Source organism: Delphinus delphis, chromosome 15, assembly GCF_949987515.2.
Source record: "Delphinus delphis chromosome 15, mDelDel1.2, whole genome shotgun sequence".
Classification (NCBI taxonomy): domain Eukaryota; kingdom Metazoa; phylum Chordata; class Mammalia; order Artiodactyla; family Delphinidae; genus Delphinus; species Delphinus delphis.
In genome coordinates this window covers 48,979,208-49,001,988 of record NC_082697.1, presented here as the reverse complement: position 1 = coordinate 49,001,988, position 22,781 = coordinate 48,979,208, and the positions used below count along the sequence as shown (strand labels likewise).

Below are 22,781 nucleotides of genomic sequence, written 5' to 3'. Positions count from 1 at the left end.
GCGTTGGGTCTTCGTTGCTGCGTGAGGGCTTTCTTTAGTTATGGCGAGCGAGGGCTACTCTTCGTTGTGGTGCACGGGATGGGTTACTTTGATAGAGGTAAATGTGGCCTGACTTTAAAATACCAAACTAAAATAACTTTTTTTTCCCTTAGTTATGCAGAATAAACTTAGAAGGAAAAAATAAAGTGCTTTTCCAGAATATAGATTTGTTAAAAGAATTTGATAAAAATCCAATTTTTAAATCTCTTCGGTAGGAAACGTAACTGTTACAGATTCCAGGTGAAAAGTCTTCCCTTTCCATGTGACTAGCCATCCAGTACCTGTCTTCAGAGGTCACTTGTATCTTTCAAAGATACGCCATTCAGGATTAACAGATATATATATATATATATATATACATATATATATGTATGTATGTATAAATATATATATGTATGTATATAGGTATATATATGTATATATCAGAAAGGCTAGTTGTGATTTTTCTTGTCAAAATTGCAATTTTGATAAATCAGACACCTCAGAAGCTTTTCGGCCAGATGTGGCCAGTGGGCTGACTCTTGCTATCACTGACCTGTTGCTGCCTCCTGATGACCTGCTGTTGGTGCTAGGCTCCTAGCCTGCCACATATGTAGCCTGTGGACTGTTCAGTTCCCAGGCGTGGGACCAGCAGCTCCCATGTTGAGGTTGGTTTCTGGAGGGACTACAGTGTAGTCATCGCTATTGGAAGATGGACACAGGTTTTGTTTTCACAAGTTGTGAACCATCGCTAAATCATGACTTGTTCTGATTTTTCTTAATAACTTGTATTTATGTATTTTACCAAGTGTTTTGGTAGAATATCTTCACTGTTGACAATGAATCTGTGAGGTGAGCCAAACATTTATCTCCAAAGTCTCTGAAAGTATAATAAGATTGATGCCAGAATTAATGCAAGCAGCATCAAATGACGCTGGGAGAGGAGTCATTCCGTTTAGCAGATCAGTCAGGGATATTTAGGAGCTATTTTTATCTAGGTTGTGTTAGAAAGACAGCTGACAAAAAAAGTACAGCATTTATTTTGTCTTCATATTGAAAAAATTAAATATATTATTAATGTAACAGGCATTTGAATTATATTTTAAGCCATGTTTATCATGCAAGGTTTTTTTTAAAATTTATTTTTGACTGCGTTGGGTCTTCGTTGCTGCGTGTGGGCTTTCTCTAGTTGCAGTGAGCAGGGGCTACTCTTTGTTGTGGTGTGTGGACTTCTCATTGCAGTGGCTTCTCGTTGCGGAGCACGAGCTCTAGGTGCGTGGACTTCAGTAGCTGTGGCTCGTGGGCTCAGTAGTTGTGGTGCATGGGCTTAGTTTCTCCACCGCATGCGGGATCTTTCCAGGCCAGGGCTTGAACCTGTGTCCCCTGCATTGTCAGGTGGATTCTTAACCATTGCGTCACCAGGGAAGTCCCTCGGTAAATCTTTTAAAAGAGGTCATCAGCCCTTTATACTACTTTCAGATATTTATAGACTTTGAGTCCCCTCTAAGCAATTTGTAAGAAATTGTCCTAGAAGAATAATTGCCTATGTATGAGAAGACTTAAGATGTTTATTGCATCATTTTGGATTAGTGAAAAGTGAAAAAATGCAAATGTGTATTCATTGTGGAATGGTTATAGTTGTGTTAAAATACAGTGAAACACAGCTATAGATACAGAAGATGCGTGTATTGATGTGAAAAATGAAAAAAGCTTGAAAAACTCCTAAGTGGAGTAAAAATTGTTTGCTTTTATATGCGTTTTGATACAATTTTAAAAGGTATATACCAAGCTCTTAAGTGATTATTTCTTAGGGGAGGAGAAAGAATTATGCTTTCTTTTTTTTCTTTTTTGACTCATGGTGTTCAGGATCTTAATTCCCCAACTAGGGGTGGAACCAGTGCACCCTGTAGTGGAACCACGGAGTCCTAACCACTGGACCACCGGGGAATTCCAAATTATGCTAAGTCGTGAAAAGTTATTAGGTCCAGTCAGGTTGCTAAAATAGTAGGCAGAAATGAAAATTTAAAGGTATTTCTACCTTGTAACTTACTTTTACAAATCTCTTATAAACAACACAGGTTTGAACTGTGTGGGTCCACTTACATATGGATTTTTTTCAATAAATACATACTACAGTACTACACAATCCATCGCTAACCCCCTCATTGTTCAAGGGTCAACTGTGATTGAAAACACAGGCAAACACTGGTACACAAAGATGTTTGTGGTAGCTAGCATTGTTTATAAGATTGAAAAGTTGGATGCAACAAAAAAGGCTCAATGATGAATGAACAAATTATGATACACTCAAATGGTAGACTGTGCTCTTGAAACTTTGTGACACCTGTTCAATGACTTAAAATTCCTTAGGAAATCATGAGAAAGACAAAGATAAAATTGTGTATAGTGAAGATTTCTGTGTGCTCTCCTTGGAAGCGTGTGGCTGAATCAGAATTCATTGACTATCACGGAAAATGCCAAAAGCCCCCTTTCCCTGTGCCCCTCCCACTCCCTGGAGGCAGTCCCTTACCACAGCTTTAAGGTGGAAGGAAGCAACAGCTTGCTGCTCAAATGCTACAGGCTGACCTTGGATGGTCAGGGTTTTTTGTTTGTTTTTTGGTTTTTTGTTTGTTTGTTTTACCATGGAGAATCTCATACATCAAAAGGAGGTGTAACAGTATAATGAATCTCCATGTACCCATCACTCAGCCTCAGGAATGATCAGCTCAGGACCAACTGTGTTTCATCTTTGTGTACCCACTTCTCACAAATCTCAAAACAAACCTCACACATCCTGTCATCTCATCTGTAAATATTTCAGTGTTGCCATTGGCTTTTGAAGTTCTCTTTACTCTGCATACAAAGATCTGGTATTATATTTGGTTGTGACAGAATCTCCTTACTAGCATGTTGTTTGTTGTTTTTTTTTTTAACTGAAATATAGTTGATTTACAATGTTGCATTAGTTTTTTGTGTACAGCAAAGCGATTCAGTTATACGTATATATAAATTCTTTTTCAGATTCTTTTCTATTATAGTTTATTACAAAATACTGAATATAGTTCCCTGTGCTGTACAGTAGGACCTTGTTTGTCTATTTTGTATATAGTAGTTTGTATCTTATTAGCATTGTTTCTAAAAATACATTGAGGAAAAATTTAAACATGCAGAAGTAGACAGAATAATATAATGAGATCTCTGGGTTTCATCTCCCAGTTTTCAGTGATTGTTGACGTGAAGATTCTTATTTCATCTTTATTCTTGTCTTTCCACACTGGATTATTTTACAGTAGTTCCTAGACATAGAATTTCATCTGTAAGTACTGCAAATAGTACATCTAGAAGATAATTTTATTTAAAGTATTGGTAATTTAAGAAATAATTTTTTAGGGCTTCCCTGGTGGCGCAGTGGTTGAGAGTCCGCCTGCCAATGCAGGGGACGCGGGTTCGTGCCCCGGTCCGGGAAGATCCCACGTGCCGCGGAGCGGCTGGGTCTGTGAGCCATGGCCGCTGAGCCTGCGCGTCCGGAACCTGTGCTCCGCAACGGGAGAGGCCACGGCAGCGAGAGGCCCGCGTACCACAAAAAAAAAAAAAAAAAAAAAAAAAAATAATTTTTTAACATTATCTAAGTCCTCAAATTTCCCAGACTATCTCAAAAAGTATTTTTTTTACGATCATTTGTTTGACTCAGAATTCAAAATAAGAGCCACACATTAGGATGTATTGTAAGTCATTTTAAATCTGTTTGTTTGAAGAAATTAATTTTTAAGTCTCTCATATCCTGGATTTTGCTGATTGCATCCTTATAATGCAGTCTTTTTAATGTGTTTTCCTTTATCTTTGAAACTTCCTATAACCTGGGAGTTAGATCTGGAAGCTTGACGGTCAGAATCAGGTTCTCGTTTGACAGAGTAGTGCAGGGGCCGGGACGGGCACTGGCTGGTGCGTCACCTTGGGTGGCAAAACGTCAGTGGAATTGGGTGGCACAGGCAGCCTGACTTGGTTGCACAGGCCCCCATCAGCCTTTGGCCTCATGCTTTAAGCAGCAGTTGAGGATTATTGCCTAGATCAGTTATGTCACTAGGGTTACTGCTTGTCAGTTGTTTATTTATTTATTTGGCTGCATTGGGTCTTAGTTGCGGCACACAGGATCTTTCTTTGCAGCGCACGGGCTCTTTTTTGTGGCACATGTGTTCAGTAGTTGGAGCACACAGGCTCAATAGTTGCAGATCGCAGGCTCTCCAGTTGTGGCATGCAGTCTTAGTTTCCCCATATGGAAGCATATGGAATCTTAGTTCCCTGACCAGGGATTGAACCTGCATCACCTTCATTGGAAGGCAGACTCTTCACCACTGGACCACCAGGGAAGTCCTGTCAGTAACTTAAAAACATGTAAAACACTCACGTGATTAAGAGTTTGAGATACGAAAGGTATGTTGTGAAGCCTGCCTCCTTCTCTGTTCTTTAGCCCCCTGGTTGGCCCCAGAGGTAACAAGTTGTTCGGTTTCTTCTCTTTCCTTCAGAGATTATGTGGATACCTGAGGGACATGTATCTCTACTTTCTATTTTATTTTATTTTTATAAATTTTATTTATTTATGGCTGTGTTGGGTCTTCGTTGCTGTGCACAGGCTTTCTCTAGTTGTGGTGAGCGGAGGCTACTCTTCGTTGCGGTGTGTGGGCTTCTCATCACAGTGGCTTCTCGTTGTGGAACACAGGCTCTAGGTGCGCAGGCTTCAGTAGTTGTGGCACGTGGGCTCAGTAGTTGTGGCTTGCCGGCTCCAGAGTGCAGTATCAGTAGTTGTGGCACATGGGTTTAGTCGCTCCGCGGCATGTGGGATCTTCCCGGACCGGGGCTCAAACCCGTGTCCCCCGCATTGGCAGACGGATTCTTAACCACTATGCCACCAGGGAAACCCTCTTTTTTTTTAAACACAAATAGTAGTCTGCTGTACACGTGCTCTATATCTGCCCCCGCTTCCCTTTTTTTTGGTTTAAGTTTTCAGCATATCTTTGAGATTATTTCCTATTGTATAGTGTACTTCATCCATTTGTGTCTACATAGTATTCCACAGGATGTGTGTCTGTTTTATAGGACCATGCCCTGTTGATGGTCATAGTGCTGCATTGCACATTGGCACATTGTGAGTGTATCTAGGAAAGATCCCTAGAAGCGGGACTGTTGGCCCAGAAAGGATGTGCTTTTGTCGTTTTGGTAGTTAGTGTCACGGAATTCTCCAGAGGGGTGAATGATCCCACCAGTGATGTGTGAGAGTTCCCATTTTCACATTTTTACTAACAGAGCAGCGAGTTACCAAACTTTCAGTTTTTGCCAGTCAGAAAGGTGTAAAAAGGTATTTCTTTGTGGGCCTGACAGGGTTGTCATAAAGGTGTTTCTTTGTGTAGGTGTTCACTGCCTAGACCCTCAGCTTGGGCTGATGGCTGGGACCTCTGGCACTTTTCCACCCCAAATTCAGGTTATCTGGGAGAAAGTGCCTCACCATTGGCTCCTTCTAGCCCAGTACAGCCTCATTCTGACTGCACCAGGACCAGGCCTTGATTTCTTGAGAGTGTTATGGAATTCCCTAGGAGAGGGAATTGGTCATCTCTGTAAATACATCTCAAGTTTTTCAACTTGAACACAGACACACAGAACATTAAGGTTACAGGGCAGCCCATTTCTTCAGTGTTCACATGTGGAAAATGTAAAGATTTGCTTCTCTCTAATTCAGTGAAAATATGGTTCACTTTTCCCCCACATTGTCTTGCTTTGTGATGTTTTATTTGACAGGTTTCCAGAGCAACACACCATATCAACTAATGGGACCGGTTCTGCTTACACCTGGTCTCTGTAGGTGTGCAGTGTGACAGTCACGCTTTCCCAGTCAGGTCCTGGGTGAGAGTCCTTGTGTGACCCTGGGCAAGTTATTTTGCCCTTTTCTATTTTCTATAAACTGGGCTGGTGAAAACTGCCTCAGAACTGTGAGGACTAAGTGTAGGTACTTTGGAGTCAAACCACAAGGGGCTTTGCATCCTGATGCCGTCACTCAGGAGTTTGGAGACTGTGCCTCCATTTCTTCATCTGAAAATTGGGTACCTTGAGAGCCCCTGCGTGGCTTTATTGAGGCACACGTTTGCTGTGACTGTTCTGCTGACAGCATGAGCTCCTCAGGCTCACTGATGCTGCTAGGCAGGCAGGGTCAGGGAGAGCACCTCATGGTCCTGTGTGTGGACGGACAGCCTCCAGCGGCAGTGAGACCTGTGTGCCCCCTGTGCCAGTGGTGTGCCCAGGCCCCCTGAGTAGTTCATGGTTCATCACACCACCCCTGAATTACAAAGGTGGATAACTTCCTAGTAAGTGGTACCTTGTGATTAGGACTTAATTTTTAGATTTGAGTACCTTTTTTTTTTTTTTTAATCATTTAAACCTGCTTTTTTTTTTGGCTGCCTTGGGTCTTCATTGCTGCATGCAGGCTTTCTCTAGTTGCGGCGTGAGGGGGCTACTTTTCGTTGCGGTGCATGGGCTTCTCATGTGGTGGCTTCTCTTGTTGCAGATCACGGGCTCTAGGGGGCGCAGGCTTCAGTAGTTGCGGCTCGCAGGCTCTAGAGTGCAGGCTCAGTAGTTGTGCATGGGCTTAGTTGCTGCGTGGCATGTGGGATCTTCCCGGGCCAGGGCTTAAACCTGTGTCCCCTGCATTGGCAGGCGGATTCTTAACCACTGTACCACCAGGGAAATGCTAAACCTGCTTTTTGATTTAGGAACCAATATGGAATTGAGAAGCACATTGAAGAGAGGGAGGGGCAGTAGGACAGAGCCATCTTTTAAAGAACATGGCAGTTAAGAGACGTCTCTGCAGTATGTCTAGTCTGTGTTGTGAAGTTTACCATTTAATTTTTAGCTTATCAGATGTCTGAGTCAGTTTATATTTTGCTTAGATGCAGCTGGTTGCCTTGATTGGTAAAGGCACTGGCAGAACTGTCAATGTGTATTCCCCACTCAACCCCTGTTGAGCAGATCCCTGGCTGTGTCAGGTGTGAGATCCCTCTTTTTGGGTAGACAATAGAGGAACTCTGCATCAAAGTCTCAGCACGTGTGCATGCATGACCCTTGCACCTCTCAGGCTGGTCTGTTAGGAGCTGTTGTTCCAGGTGAACACAGATGGTACATGACCCGAGTCAGCTCACTGGCGCTCTGATCCTGGCAAGTCCCCACCTTGTCAGCAGAGCTGGTCAACTTGACATACTTCCAGGAAATGCAGTGCATGCATGCAAACAAATGCCAGTCATCGGCTTTCCTGCTCGTTTGATTTGAACATAGTGAAATGTTTATTGAGAATATTTGGGGACCAATGACAGGAAAGAGGTCCTGAGTTCCAAGTGTGTAGAGTGAAATCTGGGAGTTGGCCTTGTGGGCAGTGGGGCTTGGCACCATCACGAGCCTCTTCCCTATCTTGACCTACTCCCAAGTATGCATTCATTTGAAAAGAGGGGACTGTAATCCTCTCCAGTGTCCCTACTGTCCATTCCAGTGTCACACCAATCCTTGAGGAGTGCTCTCTCCTGACCATATTTGGAGGAAGAGACATAGATTATCACTCCTTGGTCCGTTGGCCTAACTTTCACCTGCCTTATTATCATTTCCACCCAGAACTTTCCTTTCTCTATCTTTCAGCGGTGGATCATTCACCCTGTCTAACCTGGTCATCCACTGCTAACCTCACTTGCTGTCTATGTAACATGATGCTGACTTCAGCAACTTGGGAGGTGCTACTTATCACTGGTCCTAGCCTGACAGTTGGGAAAGTGACGTCCTGTTTGTATGTTTATCTGAAGTTATGTTGGGGCCTTTGACTAATTACGGCAAATTAAGTGCTTAGCATATGTGACTGCTTATTAATTGGTATTTTATTGATTCCCACCAACTCTTTACAGAGTGTCTTTTCCTTTACCTTTTTGGGTAAGTAGTAACCAGTTTTCCCGCTACTTTAGACGGTGGGCAATAACTAAACGTGTTCACAGCTCTCAGTAACATTTGTTCTATTGTTTTGTTTTGAGGTGGAAGGGGGAACTCTACCCTCAGAACATGAGGGAATAATATTTACGTGGCTCACAAAGACCAGTGAGTACATCATCTGCATCTCCCACGACTCACCAGGAGAGGGCCTCTGACATTAGCTCAGTCCAGCGTTTTCTGACCCTCAGAGACCACTGTTAGTTATGGCCAGGTGTTTTAATTTTCCTCAGAAATTTCTTGGAAACATTGTTGAGGGATGGGGGTTCTTTTACAAATTTTGGAAATAAATAAATCAGATGAGAAGACATGCTTTTGAGTGGTCATTTGGTTTAACAGAGCCCCTTAATTGAATGTGATTGTGGACATTTTAGCTGTAGTGTAGCTTCAGATCTTCCCACTGAACCTACAGGCTTTAAGAACCAACCCAGGACTGTTATTTCCTATCGAACACGTGAGTTCTGAGGTCGTAGGCATGTCACTGACTGTAGCTCTCTGCCTCTCCTGAGCTAGGCGATGGATCACTTGGAGTCCTTTATTGCTGAGTGTGATCGGAGAACTGAGCTTGCCAAGAAGCGGCTGGCAGAGACGCAAGAGGAGATCAGTGCAGAAGTTTCCGCAAAGGTATGCTGGGGAGGCCTTCGCCTCACATTGTTGTCGTAAGAACTGGTCTGCCACTGGGCTAGCAGTCACGGTCACTGCTGAGGATGCATCTTTGGGATGGATGGTACCCACTGCCTTGGCTGTTCCCAGTGAGGAGGGAAGGCCGTCGCTGAGCTCTTAGCCCCTCCCCACACTGTGCGTGTGGGTTTTTTTGTTTGTTTTGTTTTGTTTTTTGTGTGTGTGCGCGCGTGTGCGTATGTTTTAAAGTTTCTTTTTTTAATTTTTTTTTAACATCCCTACATAAAACAGGAAATGAGAAAAGTTAGCAGGGAAATGGTTAAACTGTGGTGCATCCATATCATGGAAGAAGAAAGTAGATCTGTGTGGAATTGGCCCGTGTGTCATCTGGATGACCCTTGTCTCCTCTTCAGTGGAACTCTCTTCAGTGTCTTTTTTCCTTTCAGTTTTATAAAAGCATTTCTTAGGAAATAGACAGTTGCAAACTGGGTCAACGGTGCCGTTTTATTTCTGAAAGCAAATCCCAATAATTAGGCATTTTGCTTACAGTATAAGTGTATGCATTTAGACCCATGCATTTTTTTACCCTTACCCAGAAGATTGAACTGTAATAGAAGGCATAAAAAGAGATGGTCTAGAAGCTGACCCACATGATGGTCCTTGCAGCCTGTTGGCAGTAACAGCGGTGCCACTGCTTTTATTGGAACGTGGTGCACAGGTCTAGTTATGATCAGTCTCGGTGGCGTTAAGGATGTCGTAATTGTTAGAATTCACATGTCATCAGTGAGGGTTTCCAGCTGTTCTAATATTTTCAGTGGAACAGACCAGAAATGCAACAAGAGAAACACTCGTTTTCTTTGCATTAAAAAATCTGTTGTTTTTAGATGTCTCCTTACCTGATTGTTTCTCTTTCCTAGGCAGAAAAAGTACATGAGTTGAACGAAGAAATAGGGAAGCTTCTTGCTAAAGCTGAACAGCTAGGAGCTGAAGGAAATGTGGATGAATCCCAGAAGATTCTTATGGAAGTGGAGAAAGTCCGTGCAAAGAAAAAAGAAGCTGAGGTTGGTGACAAAAATGTCTTAGAGAGGGAGGAAGTAGTAACTCCAGAGTTGACCTTTTGGGTTAAGATTAAGCCATGCCTTCTTTTTTTGTATACATATTGGGAAGGAGTTGGAAATAACGTGGTGTATTGTCAGGATTATACGGTTTAGAGTCAGCACACACTGGGGTTTGTGTCTTCACTCTGCCCCTGTGACCCCGTGTGGCCTCAGACTAGGCACTTGCCAGCTCTGCGCATTATTCCCACGTGTAGAGTGCGTCCTGGGTATAACAGTCAGCGGAGGAGTGTTAGTGAGCACCTGCCGTCTGTCCATCTGGCTCCCAGGGAGGGGGCAGCATGGTGGGTGTTCACCTGGTGTAATTGGGCCAGACTTGCATTGCAGATGCTATGTACAGTGAGGCCTGGTGCTTAGTGACACTGTGTCCTCAGTAGAGAGACCCGTGCAGGTTGCGGGTGGTACCCAGGTGGTGTCCGCTAGGCTGCCAGGCCAGGACACACTGCTGTGTGGTGGAGAAGCTGAGTCAGGGACTCAATGTCTGTATCCGTGACAAGCGTTTTCCTCCTAGATGATTTCCTCTGTTGCATACTCCCTGGTTCTCAAATCTCACTGCTGGAATCGGAGATGGCTTGGGTAGGCTTCGAGAACGGTGGGAATGGTAGTCAGAGGAAGAAGGGGCAGGTGTGTTCCTTTAGTAAGTGCTTGTCAAACTCCAGCTATGGGCCAGGCACTTCTCTAGTTGTGAGCAAGCCGGAAGACTCCCTCTCCTGTTGGAGATGATACTGCTGTGGAGAGGGGGGCCAGGCAGAAAGGAATGTGAGCAACGGATAAGATTAATTCTGATGAAGATGGGTGCACTTGGGGGGTGCAGGGCGTGTCCAGGTAGGACAGGGGGACCCTGGAAGGCCCTTAGCTGAGACCAGATGAGAAGGTTCTCAGAATGGTGGGTAGAGGTGAAATGGTGGAGTGGGCGGTGCCCCAGTGCAGGGCTGGTTTTGGTTGTTGCTGCACCCCCGGCTTGTCATGGTGCCTGATACATAGTAGCAGCTCAGCGATGACACAACGATTCTCAGCTGAATACACGAGTACTGCCGACTGCCTGTGGGTGTTCGAGCGAGGCCCACTCAGGCAATGACGTGTGCATGAAGAGTCGCAAGTCCTGCGTAGAAATCCTACACGGCTGTATACTAAACCCCTGTGTACTTAAATGGGAAATTTATGTTTACATGTAAGAAAAAAAGTCAGGCTCCCTCGGTTGCTGACAGCTCCAGCAGAAAGGCCAGAGGGTCAGGAAGGAAGCTCTGCGGCCTCTTAGCGAGTCCTGAGGCCAAGCCTTCCTGCTTTGAAGAGCAGAGCAGACACCAGAAACCCGTGAGATGGCTCCGAGATTTATGCATAGGCTGAATGATTGTAGATGTGGGGTTCACCACTTGGATGTCTGCAGACAGCCAAGAGGGCAGCAGGATAGGGGACCCATGGCAACTTGTGCCCAGGACTCCAAGCATCCTTGCTAGAAGGCAGGTGGAAGGGCGCTCACAGCAGAACTGGTAAAATGAGCAACCGTCGGTAACCTGGAAAACCACCCATGGACAAACAGCCATGTGCCCCTGAAATGGAGTCCTGCAGCAGTGAACGAACTGAACACATCTGCCTGCAACATCCTGGAGAGAACTCTCCAGCAACACAGGTGGGAGAAAGACCTGTAGTGCTGACGCAGGACTTCTAAATGCCCCAGGTGCACACATGGTTTATGGGTCCACATGTGCAGTGAAGTACAGAGACAGCACTGAAGATTATGCTGAACGCACACGAATGCCTCTGGGGAGAGAGAGAACAGACACTAGAGAGGGAAACATCAGGAACTGAATTTCCATCATAATGTTCTATATCTTTCATTAAAAGAAAAACAAAAACCTTAAGCAGAAGTGCTGAATATGGTGGGTACACTATTTGTGATATTATTCTGCCCCTCTCTGTAGTTGTAAAACTTTGAATGCCTTCCTCTAATCTCTTTCAAAATCAGTTGTAATTATTCTGAGTGAAAAAAGTCAATCCCAAAGGGCTATGTGGATATGTTATATAACATTCTTAAAATGACCAAACCATAAGAATGGAGAGCAGATTGGTGGTCACCAGGAGTCAGAGAAGTGGGTGTGGCTGTGAAGGGGCAGCAGGCAGGACCTGTGTGGTGATGGATGTTCTGAACCTTGACTGTATCACTGTGTTCTTTCTGTGATGTTGTGCTATAGTTTTTAAAGATAGAACCATTGGGGGAAACTGGGTAAAGAGTACGCAGCACCTCTCTGTATCATTTCTTAGGATGACGAGACAGCCTTGCCTCCTGCTAAGGGGAGGAAGAGCACCCTACCCCATCCTGTTCTGTCCTGTAGTTCTGAGGAAGGCCTATGGGGGGCACTCAGGTGATGAGGATGGGGACAGTGGCCGGAGTAAGGACAGTGGGGGTCCTGGGCACTAGAGTGCCTTTCTGTACCTTTGCCGGTTTAGTGAGTGATGTGATGTCTTATTCTGATTTGCATTTCCTAGGGAACATTTTGAATGTGTGAATTAATGGAAGATTACTACATTCAGTCTTCCCTTTAAGGGCAAATGATTATTGAAATGCATTTCTTAAACCTAGATTTTGAAGGAATGTTTTAACTTGAGCACAAGCGGCAGTAACCATGTTCTGGTTCATTTTCTTTTGTGTTTCGTGTATTTTGCTTTGAAGCCGAGTGACTTTTTTTTTTTTTTTAATTAATTTTTGGCTGCATTGGGTCTTTGTTGCTGCACACAGGCTTTCTCTAGTTGCAGTGAGTGGGGGCTGCTCTTCATTGCAGTGCGTGGGCCTCTCATTGCAGTGGCTTCTCTTGTTGTGGAGCACGGGCTCTAGGCGTGCGGGCTTCAGTAGTTGTGGTGCACAGGCTTAGTTGATCTGCGGCATGTGGGATCTTCCCAGACCAGGGCTCGAACCCATGTCCCCTGCATTGGCAGGCGGATTCTTAACCACTGCGCCACCAGGGAAGTCCCTAGTGACTTCTTAGGATTAGACTCAGACTGCACTGGCTGCAGGACGGAGTGTGCTTTGTTCCATTTGGCACACTTCCTCCTTTGAAGAGAGTGTCTAATGTATTTGTCCTTCCAAATTTTAGCTTTTGGAGCTGTGTTGGGATACAGTTTCCTGAACATTGGGACAATCTCCGTAGATACTCCTGTGTTTTTTGCTCGTCTCTTTGGTTTAGGTTTTTTGTTTGTTTTTTAAGACCTCTGTTGAAGATTCTCTCCTCTTGTTTCTTTGGTCTTTGCAGAGCTCTCCACCATAGCAGGGGACTCACCTTCCCTGCTAGCCTTTTAGCACACACAGCATCCTGTGTGTCTGAGTGTTCTGAATACCCCTTGTTGCTTTGAAATCATGACTGGTAGTTCATTTCTTAAACAATTAAAATTGGGCTGGTTACAAGAATCTGAAGCTTTGTAAACGATTCAGTTTTTATGTATTTGAAAGTCATCTCGGACTTCCCTGGTGGTGCAGTTGTTAAGAATCCACCTGCCAGTGCAGAGGACACGGGTTTGAGCCCTGGTCTGGGAAGATCCCACATGCTGTGGAGCAACTAAGCCCATGCGCCACAACTACTGATCCTGCATGCCACAACTACTGAAGCCCGCATACCTAGAGCCCGTGCTCCGCAACAAGAGAAGCCACCGCAACGAAGAGTAGCCCTCGCTCGCCACAACTAGAGAAAGCCCGCGCAGCAACGAAGACCCAACACAGCCAAAAAATAAATAAAACGTTTAAAAAAAAAAAGTCATCTCTAGGGAATTCCCTGGTGGTCTAGTACTTAGTACTTGGCACTTTCACTGCCAGGACCCCCGGGTTCAATCCCACATGCCACGTAGCCAAAAAAAAAGTCATCTCTGTAGTCCCTTCACATACTTCCATTTTAGGGGCTGAGTAGACAGTGACATTTGACTCTCACTCTCTTCCCATTCTCCAGGAAGAATACAGGAATTCCATGCCTGCATCCAGTTTTCAGCAGCAGAAGCTGCGTGTTTGTGAAGTCTGTTCAGCCTACCTTGGTCTCCATGACAATGATCGTCGTCTTGCAGACCACTTCGGGGGCAAGTTACACTTGGGGTTCATTCAGATCCGTGAGAAGCTCGATCAGTTAAGGGTATGTTAATGTGTTGCGTTTCTGAAAAAACCCGAGAAGTTTTCTGATTGTCTTCACATCTCTTTGCTTTTAGAAAACCTTGTGTTCTTTTTTGTTTTTGTTTTGGTTTTTTTTGGAGGGGGGGTTGGTGGAGGTACTGAAAACCTTCTGTTCTGATTCTAAGATCATGCCTTGGTTTTATACTTGAGTTTTACAGTGAACTACTCAGATTTCATCCATATGTTCCCACAAGAGATCTAAGATCTCAGAATCCAGCAGAGCCTGGGATATTTATTTAGTCTGCTACCCCTTGTTTACAGAGGAAAATGGCAGAATTCAGTCCCACGGTACAGAGAGTTCTCGTACCCCTCTGAAAACACTTCTGTTGGTGATGGGAAAGAGCCAGTAGTCTGCAGTTTTTTTTCTTGGACAGAGGCGGACACATGGAGGGTGGTCTGGCTAGAAGGTTGAGAAGGTGATGGGGCATTTTCTGATAGCCCTGGCCCACTGTTGGATGCCTGTGTCCCTTCCTCGGGGCTCCTCATTGTTCTGGGTTAAGCTCTACAACATTCGACATCTTGGGTACAGAATGCCAAGGAGGAAGATTAAATAAGTTTGTGATATTTTGAATTGTCTTCTTCAAATGGATGGTGCTTTCCCTAATTGTGTACTGGGACCCTATGATGGGATGCTGGGAAATGTGCAGGCCTTTTATCCAGACACCTGAAATCTATTGGAAGGACAGACACATGGCACCTGACTGTAGGACACCACAGTAGTCAAGGCCTTGGGCCTTGTGTGCCCCCAGGAAGGAGCAGCGGGTGGCAGAGCCCTGCATCCAAGGACGGTCCCCCATAAGTGATGTGCGACTCGGCCCTGGGAGAGGGAGCTGGGTGTCAGTCTCAGCACTGTTCTTGAAACATTTGCTCCTGTGCTCCCAGTAGAATTTTGAAAAATCATATTCTTTGTCACACATTTTTAAGTTGGAATTTTTTTCTTATAAATTTATGGGTATAAAACACGTAAAAATATTTTATATGTAGTCAGTAGAATGTAAATAACAATTTGGTGTCAACTACCATCCCCATTAAAAATCTGCTCCTTAGGGAATTTCCTTTAAATTGTCTTACCATTCCATAACACCCCAGAATTTTGTCCTAATGTTTCTTATATCTGAAAGCCTTTTGTTTTTTTCTTAAGATGTACCTTTGCTTCAGAATACATTGAAACCTTTAGAATTTAAGTATTCACTTGATCTAGAAGTCATGTATTGTCATTGCAGTTATGAGCAGTATATAGTTGATAGAACAACCCAACTAAGTTACAGATTTTGATAAATAGCTGTTAAACTATCAACAGAAAATGTATTTGGAAGCGCACCTCTTAACGATAAGGAAGGTGGGAGTTGTGTGCCCTAATCAGAGATGGCTTCACTCCCAGTGGTACTGGAGGTGTGCACCTGCCCTGGGCTGTGCACCCCCTGGGCCATGCTCCAAGGTGGATGCAGGGTGAGAAGAGTGAGGACTTTCCTCAGGTGGGGAAACCTAGTGTTTTAGGGAGTGGGGAGGGTTTGGGAAGGAGGTGATGCCAGCCCACAGGCCGGTTCTCGGCCTCTCCTTGTCCTGGCCACGCCTTCTCTTCCTGGGGCCTGGCTCCCATCCGAACTGAGATTTAAGGTCACCCTTTATGCCCTCTCGGGCCTTTGTCTCCTGGCTCTAAGTTCCTCCCCCTCAGGGCCTTCCCTTCAGCAGCGCAAGGAGGGGCATTGAAAGGCTCCGAGTTGATTTTGGGGTGCTCTGAGCTAGCCAGTGGATAGTGCTCTGGCAGGGGGGTTGCTAGGCCACCTCCTGCCTGTCTGCCTTCCTTGTCCACTGTGCTCACCATGACCCAGCCTGATGGGACGTGTGGAGCTTGCTGTTCCCAGGAAGCCCCGCCAGCACCCCGGGGCAGGCTGCAACTTGGCAGGGCAGATTGGCTCCTGCAGCAAGATGGATTCGGTCAGATACATGTTTTCTCTTTTACATGAAGTTTGTGGAGTCTCCTTGGGGTAAAAAAATTAAATTTATGGATTGATTTGAGCAATATGATAAAATTTCTGTGACTTAGATGTACAGCACTTAGGTATGTAGTTTGTCACTGAACTTGTAAAATGATAAAGGGTTTTTTTTTCCCATGTATTTTCCATTGTTTAAGAGGTTTTATGAAGAATGTGTTCCTGTTTCCTGAGTTTCTCTTAGGTTCTTAAATTGTCAGTATTGAGGTCACATAAAGGTGCTTTGTTCAATAATGTTCACTCTAGTGTGTGACTTGTTCCTCCCCCATCTTCCAATTTTTTGTTGATTTAGAAAACTGTGGCTGAAAAGCAGGAGAAGAGAAATCAGGATCGGCTGAGGAGGAGAGAGGAGAGGGAGCGGGAAGAACGACTGAGCAGGAGGTGAGCACATGCGACCTGAGGACACCCCACTTCTTCCTGGCAGCACTGCATATTTACTGCCCTTGACAGTTGAGGTCTGCCAGTTACCTGGGTGGCTCTTAAAAGAAAAATAAGCAAACACATAGCACGTTCGGTCATGCGAGGTTCTGGCTGGTCCAGGAGGACCTGTGTGCACAGCTGTGTGGTGTGGACAGGACACCCAAGCCGCTCGAGCAGCTGTGGCCACCTGATGCTTACCTAGAAAGATGTGGACTCCCTGGCAGGGGTGGAGGGGGACCTGTCACAGCACCTCCTGTGGAGCAGCCCTTGACCAGCAGGACAGGCAGGAACTGGGACACCAGAGAGGAACATGCTCTCACGCCGCCATGGGCAGGACCCACCAGGGACGGGCTCCGGTGTGGGCCCAGGCTCGTGGGTGGTAGGGTGGAAGCAGAGAGAACGTGAGCTAGCTGGGGTCCAGGCCAAGGAGGTGGCATTTCGAACCCTGTGAGGGCCAGGAGGGAATGATGTGTTCTGGGGGTGGAGCTGATAGGATTTGCTAGTGGACAGAGCGAGTTGTGCAAAGGGGGAGTGGAGCTGGCTCAGGGTTTCTGACCAGGAGTGGCCGCTTATGGCGGTGGGGAGACTGGGAATGGTGTGTTGGGATGAGGAGGAGGTGGGGAGGAAAATTTGGCCGTGGCTGTATTTGAGCCTAAGAGACATCCTTTCAGCCTAAGAGACATGCAGGTGGAGACAGTGGGTCTGGTCAGAGTTCAAGGAAGAGGCTGGAGCGCCGAGTAACCACGCTCTCATATTGGGCACAGAAACTGGGCTTTCCTGGAGGAATTCCTTAGTGAATAACTCAGGACAAATAATCCTTTATTGTATCTTTTGTGTTTCTTTTCATTATTTTAACTATCTAACAGATTCTGATTATAAATAGACTCAAAACACTGTAAAAATATATTAAGTAAAAAGACACAGAGGTGACGACAGTCGCTGGACATGTTGTGTGCATGGGTATATGTGGGACCCTCCACATGTGAGACCTTCCCATAGCAGCTGTGCTCTTGAAGGCTACACAAAGTCCCTACTATGATGCTGTAATTAACTATATCCTTTTATTCTCCCACCTTCACCCCTTTTGTCCACCCCCATTTCCCTACCTCTGGCAACCACCAGTCTGTTCTCTGTATCTATGGGTTTGGGTTTTTTTCGATTTCACATATAACTGAGATCATACAGTATTTATCTTTTTCTGTCTAACTTATTTCACTTACCATAATGCTGTCAAGGTCCATCCATATTGTTACACATGGCATGATTCCATCTTTTTTGTGGCTGAATAACATCCCACTGTATACGTACAACCACATCATCTTTATCCGTTCATCTATCAGTGGACACTTAGGTTGTTACCATGTTTAGGCTACTGTAAATAATGCTGCAGTGAACATGGGGGTGCAGCTATCTTTTCAAGATTGTGATTTCATTTCCTTTAGGTAAAAATACCCGGAATTGGAATTTCTGGATATTGTAGTTCCATTTTAATTTTTTGAGGAACCTCCTTTCTGTTTTCCATAGTGACTGCACCAATTTACATTCCCACCAACAGTGCACAAAGATTCCCGTTTCTCTACATCCTCACAAACAAGTGTATTTCTTGTCTTTTTGATGACAGCCATTCTGACAGGTGTGAGGTGATATCTCATTATGGTTCTGATTTGCTTTTCCCTGCTGAATAGTGACGTTGAGCAATTTTTTATGTGCCTGTTGGCCATCTGTATGTCTTCTTTGACAAAATGTCTATTCAGGTCCTCTGCCCATGTTTTTACCTTTTTTTTTTTTCCCCTTCTGTTTAGAGTTCTTTTTGTGTTTTGGATATTAGCCTATTATCAGATACATGATTTGCAGATATTTTCTCCTGTTCAGTAGGTTGCCTTTTCATTTTGTTGATGGTTTCCTTCACTGCGCAGAAGCTTGTTAGTCTGATGTAGTCCCACTTGTTGACTTTTGCTTTTGTTGCCTTTGCTTTTTATGTTTTTTAAAGCCTTTGCTTTTTTTTTTTTTTTTTTTTTTTTTTTTTGCGGTACGCGGGCCTCTCACTGTTGTGGCCTCTCCTGTTGCGGAGCACAGGCTCCGGACGCGTAGGCTCAGTGGCCACGGCTCACAGCCCAGCCGCTCCACGGCATGTGGGATCTTCCCGGACCGGGGCACGAACCCGCGTCCCCTGCATGGGCAGGCGGACTCTCAACCACTGTGCCACCAGGGAAGCCCAAAGCCTTTGCTTTTTAAAAAAATTTTTTGATTAAGTTTTTATGAAACTATTTTTGAACAAGTAATCTAGTGACCATCTTTGTATGAGTTTGAGGGTTTATAACATTCCTTAGAATTCCTGGGATAAAGGAATATAATATATAAATATTGGTAGGTGTTACAAAAATTGCTTTTCAAGAGGCTTTGTCAGATCACCCTCCAGCCACATGATGTGAGAGCATCTTTTGTCACTTCCTCCTTGAGCACACGTTGGTGGTGATCTTGTAAATTTCTGCTTGGAATGAAATGAGACCTCATTGTAAAGTGCATTTCTTAGTTGTTGGTTGTATGTTTCCCAGGGAGCTCACGTGACACTCACTGGCAGTGAACCTGTGTTTGCAACTTGGGTGTCCTGCCCAGCCCTGCACCTGCCATGTGACTATCTGTGTAGCTGAGGTGGTGTCCACTGTGAAGAGTTTGCAGAGCCACTGGTTCAACTCAGTGCAGCATGGACCCCTGGGTGCTGGTCTCTGCGTTCTGCCTCCAAGCAGCTGGGGCTGGAGGCGGGCCTCCTTCACCACGTGAACTTGAGGCACCGCCCCTCAGCTGTAAGGGATGGAGCTGTTTTGGGGAAATTGTTCATCTTTTTTTCCATTTTAGGTCTGGATCAAGAACCAGAGATCGCAGGAGGTAGGTTTTCCATTTATGTGTTCTCAGTGAGATGTTCTTTTCTGTATGCACTTAATACTTAACCTTTATAGCTTCACAGTTATTATCTGGTGGTCAGGTCTGGCTCATGAAGGGCACAGGACGTGGGTGAGACTCCAGTCCCGTTTGTAGCTGGCGTTGGCTGGGGCTTAGTGCAGCGTGGGAGTGGGGACCCACTGTCAATGAGAGGGACAGTCAGGGCGCTGCTGGGGCCTGCTGGGCAGACGGGAGTTTCCTGGCCAATGTACAGGAAGCGTCAGCGGGAAGGGTCTGGCCGTAGTTACCAGAGAGTAGTTGGTGGGATTATTGTGAACCCAAGTTGTAAGTTTGTGGGAGGAGGGGAGATAACAGTAAAGCATCAGCAGAACATCTGCTGCAGGTCACGCTCCCGGGACCGGCGTCGGAGGCGGTCAAGATCTACCTCCAGAGAGCGGCGGAAGTCGTCCCGGTCCCGGTCCCGAGACAGACACCGGCGCCACCGAAGCCGTTCCCGGAGCCACAGCCGGGGCCACCGCCGGGCATCCAGGGACCGGAGTTCGAAATACAAGTAACTACTCTGACTCCTTCAGTAGCTGCATCCAGGAGTGAACCCTTCTTTGTGTGCCAGGGTCTGGGGGTCTGTCATCTGTGGGACAGAGTGTTAGGGCCTTGAGGAGTCCTGAATGGGGCCCAGGGCACTGAGAGCCCTAAGCCGAGGGCAGCAGATGGCTTCAGGGCTGGGACGGTTGAGAGACTGAGGAGGTGGTCGCACGTGGGCATGGCCATGCTCGGGCTGCACACTCACTGTCACTTTGGTACACAGAGCCCCTGACTAGGCCCTGCTTACCTCTGTTGTGGTTTTTTAAAGGAAAAACAGCAACAACAAAAAACACCACTAATGATCATATTCAGAGACGACCACTGTTAGCTTTGGTATGATGAATTTTAAATATCTTTTTTTCCATTGTGTTTTTACATAATGGATCGTATTCCATGTGTGGACTCTTGTCGTATTTTCCTTTGCAGTGTTCACATTATAGTGAAAACTTTTCCTGTTACTAGAAACCTTTGCAGATGTCACTTTCTAGTGGCTGCCCAGCCCTCCCTGGGCAGTGGGTTGGGCACAAGACGGCAGGCCTGGCACCGTCTGGTCTGCTAGGGCCCTTCCAGCCGTGGTGGGTCCTACCCTTACCTGGCCTGATGCTGAGGGTCCAAGGTGTCAGTGCCTGAGGAGCAGCCAGGAGGGAGGGCCAGCCCTTGCTGAGCCTCTGGTTCCTGTTTCCCAGGTTCTCCAGAGAGCGGGCCTCAAGGGAGGAGTCCTGGGAGCGCGGGCGGAGTGAGCGGGGGGCCACCGACTGGAGGCTCGAGAGCACCAATGGAAAGACTGCGTCACGGAGGTCGGAGGAAAAGGAGGCCGGCGAGATCTGAACCCACGCCCACGCGCTGTAAATAGTCCGATACATGTTTGACACAGCCTAACGTTACCCTTTATATTTGCTGAATACAGCTCATCTTTTGTAGTTTACCATTTCTATTGTTTTGGAGCTAGCTGTGAGTTTCTCGAGATGTACAGAGTTGCTCCTGTGTTCTGGGTTATGTCAAGTGGGAATAAATAGCCTGACAGACTGCTTCCTGACGGCCGCGGTGCAGTCTCTCCTGTCCCCGGTTGTGCTAGACTTCGCCGTGGCTTCCGCAGGTTGGGGGACACACCAGGGGTCATCTGACTTGAGCTTAGAAATGTGACTTACGTTGGACTCCCCTTTGACTTTTGGCATATGATGTGCTGTGCACCTCCAACACCCAGACTGGCTGGGGCCGGATGTGCCCGGCCGTCTGCTCTGTGGGCTCCACATGTCTTTCTGAAGTCTGAGCTGCCCTCTTACCGAGGACTGCCTGTCTGGTTTGTGGTAAGCAGCCTTAGCATGGCACTCGAGCTCAGATGAACTACAGTTCCCCCTCTTGGAGTTACTTAGGGCCAAGAAAGACCCGTGCATAGTATCTGCATGACAGCCACGAGGTCTTCAGAGGGGGGCGTGCTGACTTTGGGGTCAGGTGTGGTTTGACTCACCCTTGGGGGGCCTGGTGGTGTTACCCACTCTCCCTCAGCCCTTTTGCACGTATTGCTAAAGTGAGCCCTTCAGAAAAGTATAACTGCGAGCTCTTTTCTTGTTTTCACTTTTGTGGGAGTATTTTTGGAGGGAGCTTCTGGCTGGGCCAGAACATGCTGGAACATAACCCTGCTCACAGTGGGAGACCACTGGGAAGCCAGGGGTGAGTATCTGTCTGGTAGGTGGGTGGAGGTGTGCCCTCCCAGGTGGGAAGTGGATACAAGTTGGCAGAAAGCCTGGGTCGGGGGCGGGGCAGGGGGTGTAAAGGTCTCCTGGGAGGGGAGAGGCAAAGGGGGTGAGGGCTGTGGTCATGGGTTCCCGACTCAACGGTGTAGCCTGGCCTGTGACGGTGGAGGCTGGACTGAGCGGGAAGCCAGGGGCAGGGCTGCACAGCTCCTCACACCTCCATTCATCACCTCCAGAAGGGATGTTTTGGGGTTTTGTCCTGTTTCTATTGTCGTGCAGTACATATACATTTACCACTGTAACCATTTGTGAGTCTACAGTTGAGTGGCAATCACTGTGGTGGCCACTGTCCGTAGAGGGGTGGTTTTGAAGAGGCAGAGGGCAGATGGTGTCCCTGTACTTAGGAGGCCTGGGGTCCCAGCCAGAAAGCAGGTGGCGCTGAGGTCAAGACGCCCAGGAGGGCCTGGAGGGCGGCTTCTGCTCCCTTTACACCTGGACGCTCACCAGTCAGTCCAGGACGAGGCAGTGGGAGCCCTTGCTACCTGGCTCTTCCAGCCTCAGTGCTGGAGGCACCCGCCTGCCCCTGGCACATCACAGGGCCTGAGAGCCTGGTTTCCCTGACCCCTGAGCCTTGGGTTCTCCGTGTTGGCCCAACTCCTGGGCACAGGAGTGCAGCAGACCGGCCGTGGCCCTCTGCTCTGGATGGGCAGAGGAAGAGGTCAGACTGGTGGGGGCAGTGCACAACCCAGGACACCGAGGCTGCTCTGAGGACGCCACAGCGCACCCTGGGTGGGTTCCAGCAGAGGGCCTGGTAGGTGGGTGGAGGACCCGGAGGGTGCTGAGAGGAGGGGACTGGGGCCGGAGGGGGCCACCTACCTGAGCCCCCTCACTCCTTGTTAAAATACTGATGTGGGGAATCACTTATTTAACAGGGAAGAGCAGGGATGGAGGTAGGGAGGTGATTGCAGTCCTAGCAGAGAGTTGGGTCGGCCCAGCCAATAGGTGCAGATGCTTCCGGGGCCCATGGTGATGGTGGGCCCTAGGCCCCTGGGGTCAACCCCAGGGCTCTGTGGTGCCCTCAGACCCTCCCTGTCACCAAATTCTCAGGGACTCACACACGCACACACCATGCTTCTGGCCACTGGCAGGGGTGGGGTGTGGCATGGTGGTAGCACCTTGTGTAGGTTGTGGAGTCTCCTAAGTGCATGGAGGCCCCAGGCTGTTGGGGGGGCAGGGCTGTTTCAGCTGCTCTCCCCTCTCTTTCTGGGGATCTCTA

At 46.9% G+C, this 22,781-nt stretch overlaps 1 protein-coding gene across 2 annotated transcripts in view; it reads left to right on the top strand.

Moving 5' to 3' along the window:
• The window catches only part of LUC7L (LUC7 like), a 30,345-nt gene extending 9,602 nt beyond the window's left edge, over window positions 1–20,743 (top strand). For both annotated transcript variants that reach the window (XM_060031349.1, XM_060031348.1), the window contains 7 exons: window positions 8,542–8,652; window positions 9,567–9,710; window positions 13,700–13,876; window positions 16,201–16,289; window positions 19,185–19,214; window positions 19,612–19,779; window positions 20,498–20,743. In XM_060031349.1, coding sequence (XP_059887332.1) covers window positions 8,542–8,652; window positions 9,567–9,710; window positions 13,700–13,876; window positions 16,201–16,289; window positions 19,185–19,214; window positions 19,612–19,779; window positions 20,498–20,639 — 861 coding nt within the window. In that variant the 3' untranslated portion in view covers window positions 20,640–20,743. The remainder of the gene's footprint in view (window positions 1–8,541; window positions 8,653–9,566; window positions 9,711–13,699; window positions 13,877–16,200; window positions 16,290–19,184; window positions 19,215–19,611; window positions 19,780–20,497) is intronic.
• Window positions 20,744–22,781: the final 2,038 nt, after the last annotated feature.